This window comes from Neltuma alba, unplaced genomic scaffold (genome assembly GCF_004799145.2).
Source record: "Neltuma alba isolate B1F8T4 unplaced genomic scaffold, ASM479914v2 tig00004723_pilon, whole genome shotgun sequence".
Classification (NCBI taxonomy): domain Eukaryota; kingdom Viridiplantae; phylum Streptophyta; class Magnoliopsida; order Fabales; family Fabaceae; genus Neltuma; species Neltuma alba.
The window spans coordinates 11,179-21,773 of NW_021633835.1; the positions used below are offsets into that span (position 1 = coordinate 11,179).

General features: G+C 41.4%; 1 protein-coding gene across 1 annotated transcript; it reads right to left on the bottom strand.

Moving 5' to 3' along the window:
- Positions 1-5,820: 5,820 nt before the first annotated feature.
- Positions 5,821-7,001, bottom strand: LOC114745587 (peroxiredoxin-2E, chloroplastic). The gene has a single exon (XM_028933744.1). It carries the CDS (start codon positions 6,868-6,870, stop codon positions 6,193-6,195), a length of 678 nt encoding a protein of 225 aa, XP_028789577.1. The 5' UTR covers positions 6,871-7,001; the 3' UTR covers positions 5,821-6,192.
- Positions 7,002-10,595: the final 3,594 nt, after the last annotated feature.

A 10,595-nucleotide genomic window follows, 5' to 3' on the forward strand; every position in this document is an offset into this window, starting at 1 on the left:
CAAAGTAACGCATGCTTAGTTTCTGGTGCTTCCGTAAAGCGACGGAGTTTTGCCGATATGGTTGTAGTTTGACCAGCACCAAATCACCGACCTGAAAGTGGCAATCCGTACGTTTGCGGTCAGCAAACCTTTTCATTCGCAATTGAGTCTTTTCCAGATTCATCTTCAACTGCTGTAAGATCTCGTCCCGACGCTGCACGCGGCTACAAATATCAGGGTCCATGTCAGAGGAAAACGAGGCAGGGATGATCGATGGGGGCTCCCGTCCATATAGAGCTTTAAAAGGAGTCATCCCGATCGCTGTGTGGTACGACGTGTTGTACCAGAATTCTGCCCAGGGAAGATAATCGAGCCAAAGGCGAGGAGAGTCAAAAACGAAGCACCTTAAGTACATCTCCAAACATTTATTTAAAGCCTCTGACTGGCCATCAGATTGAGGGTGGTATGCAGAGCTCATATGCAACTTTGTGCCGTGTAACTGGGTCAAGTGCCGCCAGAAAGCACTCAAAAAAACTTTATCTCGGTCGGACACAATAGTTTGAGGAAACCCATGTAACTTAACGACCGAATGAAGAAACGCTTCAGCCACATGCTGACTCGTGTAAGAACCCCGAAGTGGCATAAAATGGGCATATTTAGACAATCGGTCAATTACGACAAAAATCACAGAGTACCCACGAACAACTGGTAAAGCAGTAATAAAGTCCATTGCAATGTCATCCCAAACCTGTGCGGGAATTGGCAATGGTGTCAAGAGGCCTGCAGGATGTGTTTGAAGACTTTTTGCTCGCTGGCAAATGGCACACTGTTTAATAAAGTCTTGGATATCATTTCGCATTCGTGGCCAAAAGAAATAAGCAGCCATACGATGGTAAGTACGAAGGGTACCAGCATGGCCTCCCAGGGGTGAAGCATGGAATTCTAGTAATAACAGGTTGATAATGTGTCGAGCAGAACTAGGAATAACCAATCGGTGTTGCTTGTATACCAGCCCATCACGGATTGTAAACCCCGAGGAAGGTTCTTGGACACATTTGGCGATCAATTCTTGGACCGCAGCATCCGTGCGTAAAGCAGCCATAATGTCTCCCATAAAAGAAGAGGAAACCCGGAGCATGGTCATACAATCTATTCGGGATAAAGAATCCGCAGCCCTATTCATTTTGCCGGGTTTGTATTCAATGGTATAATCATACCCCAACAACTTTGGTAAGAAAGATTCCTGCTCAGGAGTTTGCAGAACTTGATCACTGAGGTGTTTGAGACTCTGCTGGTCGGTGCGAATCACAAAGCGGTGACCAAACAAGTAGTGCCGAAATTTAGCGATAGCCTGGGTAATAGCATGTAATTCACGGACGTACGCAGACTGAGTCTGAAGCCGGTGAGACAATTGCTTGGAGAAGAAAGCAATAGGGTGATTGTTTTGACTCAGGACAGCCCCAATTCCTTTACCAGATGCATCAGTCTCCAAAACAAATGGTTGGGAAAAATCGGGTAGGACGAGCGTTGGGGCGGTAGTCAGAGCAGACTTCAAATTGTCAAAAGCCAGCTGGGCCTCATCTGTCCATACAAAGGAATCCTTTTGTAGCAATTTAGTGAGTGGGCTAGCCAAGTCAGCATAATGGCGAATAAAACGCCGATAGTACCCTGAAAGGCCCAAAAACCCCTTCAACTGAGTCACTGTGCGAGGTGTGGGCCAGTGTTGAATCGCAGCCACCTTTGTGTCATCCATATCAACTCCCTTGTTCGAAATGATATGCCCCAAATAATCCACAGAAGTACGGCCAAAAGAGCATTTAGAGAGTTTTGCAAAAAAACGATGAGTAGTCATCAGTTTCAATACCTCTTCCACATGACCGAGGTGTTGTTGCCAATTGTTACTATAAATAAGAATATCATCAAAGAAAATTAACACAAACTTACGTAGAAAGGGCCGGAAAACAGAGTTCATAAGAGCCTGGAACGTAGCTGGTGCATTAGTTAGACCGAACGGCATGACAAGCCACTCATAGAGCCCATGATGTGTTCGGAACGCTGTTTTCTCGCGATCAGCCGCATGCATCAAAACTTGGTGGTAACCGGAACGCAAGTCCAGCTTAGAATAATAAGAGGAACCCCCTAATTCATCCAATAATTCGTCAACCGTAGGCATAGGAAAGGAGTCCTTCACAGTGACAGCATTAAGAGCTCTGTAATCTACACAAAACCTCCATGTCCCATCCTTCTTCTTTACCAATATAACCAGGGCAGAGAACGGGCTGTTACTAGGTTGAATGAGACCCTCGTGCAACAATTCCTCAACCATCTTTTCAATTTCAGTTTTCTGACTGAAAGGGTAACGATAGGGACGTACCTTGACAGGGCTAACCCCGTCTTGTAATGGAATACGATGCTCATGGTCACGTGGTGGCGGCAAACTAGTCGGCTTCACAAAGACGCTTTTATAATCACGTAACAGAGTCTGCATATCCTCAGGAATATCATCCGGTAAGTCTAAAGCTGTATCATCCTGAATGGTTAAATGCATCATGAACAACTCGGAAACGGCATCCATATGGACCAATCGTTGTAGCTGATGAAACTCGGCGCGAGCAACAGTGGTGGGTGGTGTCCCCTGTAATGTAACAAACGCGCCATTGTTAAAGAACTTAATCTTCGAGTGTCCGATGGTGTAGTCGGCAACATGTGGCCCCAAAGTCGCAAGCCAGGACGCCCCAATGACCACATCCGAGCCCGCTATCGGTAGGACGTAAGCAGGGAGTTCAATAATGTGACCCTGAATTTGGATGGGTAGTGCACGGATCATACCTTCACCCTTCATGGCATGACCATCGCCAATCATGACCCTTACGTTGCCGACAGCCTCAACAGGAAGCTTCAAATGTTTCACAATCCTTGGGTGCACAAAGCTATCGGAACTGCCCCCATCCAGCAGAACCTGAACCGTGGAGCCGTGAATGGAACCCTGAAAACGAATCGTAGCCTTCCCTTGCTGACCTTGAAATGCATGGAGGGACAAATGATGCACGCTGGCGATATCTTCTGTCACGCTTTCGGAAGGTTGGGCAGATTGCTCAGAGGTCGGGTTGTTCTCCTCTTCACACTCCATGAGCATGTACTGCTTGTTAGGGCAACGATGGGTGGGGGAAAACTTCTCATCACACGTGTAACAGAGCCCCTTTTCTCGTCGAATGAGCATTTCTGCCGGAGACATTTTCTTAATTGCGGGTGACGGTTTCATCGCAGGTGTAGGTAGTAGAGGCGGGAGAGAGTTCTTTGCAAGCGGTGCTGTGGTTGTGGAATTGAGGGGTCTCGAATACCCCCCGGTCCTAGATGAACCCGGAAGGGAAAACTTAGTTGGACCCACTGTGGGCCCAATTTGCACATCAAACAGTTTGGCCAATTCAACGGCTCGCATCAAGCTATATGGTTTCTGGCCCACCACATAACGACGGGCGTCCGGTTTCAACCCGCCTGTGAAGCAGTCCAACAAGGCGTCTGCCGAGACGCCCTCTGTTCTATTAGCCAACACTAAGAATTCCCGACAGTAATCATCGGCGGCCCCGGTCTGCATTAATTTAAATAAGCGCACTCGAGGTTGATCATACGGCGAAGGACCATATTCGTCTTCTATCGCTCTGACCAGTGAAGCCCAGTTACTAATCATTCGTGTTTTTTGTTGCATCTGAAACCATGGAATGACCTCCCCTTCAAAATTCACCGAGGCGATAAGAATGCGTTGAATATCAGGAGTATGGTAATATGAAAAGTACTGCTCAGCTCGAAAAATCCAGGTAGTGGGATCGGTGCCACTGAATTTTGGAAAGTCCAGTTTGAGCGGTTTGGAAGTGCCGGAATACGAACTCCAATGGGAGCCACTCCCAACCTGGGGTCCCTCGTCACACCTCTCTGACCCCCTGTGCGGTGTCTGCAGCTGACGGCCCAGGTTCGTAATGGCCGTCTCCAACTTATCGAAACGAGGAAGTGTAGTATTCGTTAAAATGTCGATCGTTGATTCCAGCCGATCAAAACGAGCATTAGAGGAATTCTCCATGTTATCTATGCGATCCTTGGAAGTTTTTTCCATCAGGTTGATATACTCAGCTAATGATTTCACCTCAGCTTGAACATCTTTGAATCTCGTCGCCTCTGCCATACTCAACGAAAGCACCAAATGGAATGTTCTTATGAACGGACAATCAAATGATACGCAAGTATGTATAATCTGGATTTATTTATGCATATATGACTGTGTGCTCCGTATAATATCCAGATACAGCTCACAATACGTAATAACAGAAGCAGAGAATTAAGAAAGGAAGATGTCAGGGAAGAAACAGAATTTCCAGAGAAGAGAAGAGGCTAGAAAGGAAATCAGAGATTAGTCACATATTCCACACCCTCCTCTCTCCCTCTAACGACTTATATTCCTCACTCCTGCCTAAGTTTCCACGTGAGTCTTTTCTCACGGTTACTGCGGCGTGGTCCCTCGTCCGCATGCTTCTCGTCTGGCTCCTGGGTTGGGGCTGGTTCCTCTGTCATCTCTTGGCCCATAGTAACGGGTAGACTTCCTTGGCCCATAACACATTCTTTTGCCTCTGGGCAATAGTAACATATTTTTAAATAGAGTGAGTATCATATAAGTTCAATAATTTCAATATCGCTAAAAAAAAAAAAATCTAAGAGACTGATCACTTTGAAGGGTTTATTTACCCAAAAAAAAAAAACTATTCATTGCCTTCTTATCTCATTCAAACTTTAACTACCAGTCAGTTCTTTTTCGGCCTGCAATTACCATTCAATTCAATTTAACGCAAGCTTTTTCATTTTGGGGCGAAGCTGTCTTTTTCTTCCTCTCATTTTTTCCCCTAAAGTATAGGTATCCTCTTATCAGTCTTATTTAAGACACTATCAGATATTAAATGTGGACACCTCTCCTAGTGGAGATTCGAATATTAGTTCATCATATTGTGAGGAACTAGCCCCTTCTGTTAAACCCAATTCTCGTTGATTCTTCCCCCCATTTTAGTGAAAGGAGAACCCTACTCTTGTTTTGTTAAGAACAATATATGGGCCCAAAGGATCAGGCCCAATAGAAAACGTAATAATCTGCTGGCAGACCGTGAAGCGAGAAAACAGTCCAATAAGAATTGCGGAGCCCGCAGATGAGAGAGAGCGGTTTTATGCGAACAATGAACCGACCTTGGAAAGCACCACAAATGGGAAGGCGCGCTGCTTTTGTTCTCCTTCCAAAGTTGCATGGATCACACAGAACGGAAAGAGCTCTGCAATTCCATACACGTTCCACTTTCCCTATGGATGCCGTAATTTTAGTAAAAGAAACCGTTTACTGGGTGCTGTCATTTTCGAAGTGGCCTCTGGCCCTCTGCTCGTGGAAGAGTATCGGTTATATTCAGGTGTTTAGGAGAATGTTTATAATAAGGAGATTGAGGACTTGTTTAGAGTGTCTTATAAATAGCAAAATAGGAAGTAAAAGTGTGAAGAGAGTTTTGCCTGAGTAAAATTGCTTATAAGCATTTTACAAACACTTTAAGAAGCACACGAGTTTCCTGAGCAATCGGCAAATCGCGGGGGCCGTGCTTGTTTTAGGAGGGCCAAAAGCAGACTTCACTTTCATAATTCGTGTAATAACTAACAACAATGAGTTCTCCATGCCGGATAATGAATTGTGGAAATTACGCTTTCCGAAAGCTGCCACCAATACGGTGGAAAGTGGAAACGCACAACGGAAAGGAAATCAATGTAACGTATTCGTCTCCGTGTTCTGATACAGATTTCAAAGTGCTTTCGACATGATAGAGCTTTGTTTGAATAATTCTCGATTTTGCACAAATTTGCCACACAACTTAAACATGATCACTATAAATTCAGTGCCTCACAATTATAAACGCACTTCTATCAAATCATACACTTGACCATTTGCGCGTAAACTGTTATATTCCTTCCTTTTCATCTCCTTTTTGTAAGTGGATGAAGCATATATACGAAATCACAAATCACAACAAAACACTTTTCCTGTTATTATTCGCGAGAACACCAAGACTGGGTCTGTTTATTCACCATATTTAGGCTCATTCACTGAGCCAACTGCAAACAGTAATCTCATACTGGAATACCATAATCCGCAAAGCTAAAAACTAATCAAGGCCTAGCTCACCATGGTTTTAGATTTTAGAGCACTTTCAGCATATCCTCTGCACCACTGAATGTGAACGCACCGCCTTCCTCCAAGTTCAAGACCTTCACAACACCATCCTCAGCCAGAAGAGCGTACCGCCTGGACCGCACACCCAGTCCAACAGGCTTATCGCTCAAATCGAGCTCGCACCCAATCGCCTTGGTGAAAGTCCCGTTGCCGTCGGACAAGAGAAGCACCTCGTCGTTGACCTTCAAGTTTTCTTTCCACGCCTTCATCACGAAGGCGTCGTTGACCGAAATGCAGGCGATCGTGTCGACGCCTTTCGATTTGAGCTCGGATGATTTCTCGACGAAGCCCGGAACGTGCTTCTGCGAACAGGTTGGGGTGAAGGCGCCTGGGACAGCAAAAAAAATGGCCTTCTTGCCCTTGGTGAGTTCGGAAACGGTGACGGTTTTAACTTCTCCCGCAGGGTCGAGGAAGGAAAAGGTGGCTTCGGGGAGCTTGTCGCCGACGGAGATGGTGGCGGAAATGGCGGATTTAGCAGTGAAAGAAGCAGAGAGTGGGAGGGAAATAGGGCGGCGATGGTTGAATCTGAGGGATGAAGGGGTAATAGAGAATTTAGAAGAGAGGGCGGAGGAAAATGCTTGGGGAGGGAGCCGAGATGTGGCGGTGGTTGAGAGGAGCCGAGAGAATGTGATAGATGCGGCCATGGGGATTTTGAGAGCAGATTTTTGGGTGAGGAGTGAGAGCAGTGGGATGATGAATGAAGAGAGGCTGAAGAAACGACACCTGCGAGGCAGAAAGAAGGGGAAGAAATCCTCGCCTGCTTGCTGAGATTGTGTGGAACTAGGAGGATGGACAAGACAAAACGGGCAGCACTGCGAATAATACTAGGAAATAAATAATAAATAATTTATGTTATCTTACTATTTACCATATTACTATTATTTGGTTATTTAATTATATTTTTAAATAAAATCACACCTAATTATTTCATACTGGCTACTTTTTTAAACAATCCAACGCTTGTCGCGGAAAATTGGTACAAAGGGCTAGGGTGTTTGGTAAAAAACGGAATCAATTTTGTTTTAAACATTTTTTGCTAAATTAAAAAGTAATTTCCTAGCATAAAATTTTTTTTCTATCTATGTTAGTTTTCCTTAGGGTTGCTTTAAAAAAATTTTTACCACTGTTGTGTACACTTCATTTTACCTATGGTTACCTAAACTAGTTTCATACACTTAACTTCTGTTTTAAAATTGATGAATTAATGAGAAAAAGACGGTACCAAGTATGGCGGCACGCTTTACGCTGGCTAGCACTGGACTGCGGAAAGTGGTGGCGGGATCTGATTCTTGATGGCCATCGAGCTTGTTGAGGGATGCAACAGCTTAGAAGCCTTCCCAAGCTAATTCCCATCCCTGACCCTAATAACAGAATGTGGTATTGTTGGTTCTGGCTCGGGCACAATATTGGACCCGGTTTTAGCCCAAAGCTCATCACTTGGCGACCAATCTAAACTATCTAAATTAAACTTGAACAGTCTAAATTTAATATGTCTAATTATTTATTTTTAAATAAAAAATATTTTTTAAGAAAAAATATCTGAGGGATTATTGTTATTTTACATCCACTAAAGTAATAGTTTTAAAAAATAAAAATAAAACGAATTGTTCAGATTAAATTTTAATGATTTAGGTTTTATGAGTTTGGGGTGAGCGGCTCAACTAATTCCAACAATCTCAAGCATATGGCGTGAAAAGTTGCTTACAAATAAAAGATTATAGGTTGAATCTCATTTATTAATTAAGATTTTTTTTTTAAACGCTAATTACGGCCAGATGGTTTGTTTCGCTTGCTGGAGGTGGCCCCGGCTGAGGTTTAAATGAGGGCCTGATGACGCGAGCTGGCACGCTGCTAGAATATTCTTCACAGGTCTAAATCACGCACCCCGTGCTGCTCATCGCGCCTTTTAAAATTTTGTATCTTTGATCTGAGTTAATTGCCGGCCGTCACCATTGTTTAATTTATGTTTTATGGTTGGTCAACTGAAATACTGCGCCTTTTCATGACAATGCAACCAAAAAACCTAATAAGCCTGCCTTTTAGCTTGAGCGAGGCCCAATGCTGCAAATTTAAAAACCACGAGTGCCTCCAAATAAAATAAAAGTACCTACAATAAAACAATACTCGCGTCTGAAGTAGGGCCCAACCCAATTTATATTCATTCATCGATGCGTCCGTCGCATTGAATGTTGCTATTGGCGTGCCTGAAGCATCGCCATACAGCAATTTATTTATTTAAAAAATTATGTACATCTTGAAAGTAAAGAAAATATTTGCATGAATTTTAAAACCACATAATTTGCTTAAAATTAATTAAAAGAACGCCAGTATGTAATTTTAAATGGTATGTTAATCTGTGTTAGAAAAATTAAATGAAGAAAACCGAAATTCAAAAAATTGAGCTTGACCGTTAGCCCCTGGGGGCCGATGCTCCATTATCCGGGAAAGAATATTAGCGATATTTTAAGATGGGCACTCCCTTAAATATCTCTATCGTAAAATTCAGCATTTGGCAAGGAAAATCAGGAAAAAAAACAAATGTCCAGAGAAAATATTTGGTTGGACGGCATTGTCCAGGAACCAGCATCATTCCAGAATTATCCATCATGATCCTTTTTCTTCGTTTTATTTTTATGCCTCGAAGTTGCGCACATTTTACTTTATTAAAATAGAAAGACATTTTTTTTTAATTTCCAGTTAAAGTGTCATTGCTGTGAAGGTGAGGACATGTAGATGCGTTTTGGCCAAAAAAGAACATGCAAATATGTTAAGGGAATCATTATTAGCAGCCCCTCGTAACTCGGAAGCATTCGTAATAGAATTAATATATGATAATTTTTTAAAACTGATTATTTTCTTTCGACATCGAATCAATGCTGTGTTTAAACTCCGAAACTGTTCTTCCATGGGTTCCCGATTAGCATGTCGGATTAATTGCCAATAATATACATTACTTTTACCTGCCCCAGGTACCTGCGAAGAAGACAGTGGGTGGCACAACGTTTTGCTGCCTTGATGACGTGCTGCATGTGTCTACCAAACGTTTCCGAAGTCTGAACCAACAACTCACCTCACTTTTGGAAGATAGAAAGTAAAAACAAAATATTTTCCTAAAAATGAATTCCCGCGTCTGTTTTCCGGTAATATAGTCATCTTTCATGACTTGTTTCACCTAGAGCCGGGAATCAGGGCCGGCCCTTCAGGGCTGGCGGGTTTAAAAGGGCCGACCCTTCAGGGCTGGAATTTTAAAAATATCCCAATTTGCTAGGTCCGGCCCTTAAGTTACAGGGTCAGGGTCAGCCCGCGGGCTTTTGGCCCGTTTAAGAAAAAATACTATTTTTTATATTTATCATATTTTTTATAAAAATAAATCAATGAAATTATTAATAAAAGACATAAATATGAATAAAATTAAGTCACATATAAAATATCATCATATATAAATATTCATCAACATCTAAAACATTCATTAATAAGATAACAACATCTAAAAGTTTTATCTATAATGCAATTGTGTAATAAATAAACACTATTATTAATCTTTTGAAACTTCATCATCACTATAATTAATTACTTTTTTCATAAGTATACTTTTCTTTCGTAACAAAAATATCAAGTTTTTCTTCTTTATAAGAATTTTATTTTTAAATTTTGTAATCTAACTATTATTTTACTTTAATGTGAGAAACATTGCTGTTGAAACTCATGAATTTCTAATTCAAATTATAGAATCACAAGTTATATAAGTATAAAAATATTCTATTATCAAATATATATATAGTTTAAAAATATCAACGCATATAATATAAATCAAATCATTATTAAAGTCCAAATTAACCCATTTTTTAAAAATTTAATTGGATAAATTACTATATAAAACTAAATTTACTTTTAAATGATAATAATAACTAAATATTTGAAATATTATTAACAATGTAAAAAATTAATAACATTAATATTATATAAAAAAATTTAAAAAATAAAAAAAATATAAAAGGGCTTAAAAGGGCCGGCCCGTGGCCCTTCAGGGCCGGCCCTCCAAGGCCAACCCTCCAGGGCTTATGTTTCATTTTAAGAGAAAAATATCAAGCCTGACCCTTATAATTTCAGGGCCTAAAGGGCCGGCCCGACGGGCTCGGCCCGTTTTCTCGGCTCTAGTTTCACCTTACTCTCCCTTTTCCGGTCTGATTCTTAATATATAGTTTAATTATCTAATTAAATAAATTAAGAATATTAATTAAATTAGTTGATATGATATTTATTTTTTAAAACACTATAATTATCTTTTTTAATTCTTTTTCTTCCTCTTTTACTTGATTATTGATTATTGCCTAGTGAGTATTAATAGAGTTAATTAAGAAAAAAATTG

Excerpts from the sequence above, each read along its gene's own strand:
- LOC114745587 (XM_028933744.1), bottom strand. The coding sequence starts at position 6,870 with ATGGCCGCATCTATCACATTCTCTCGGCTCCTCTCAACCACCGCCACA.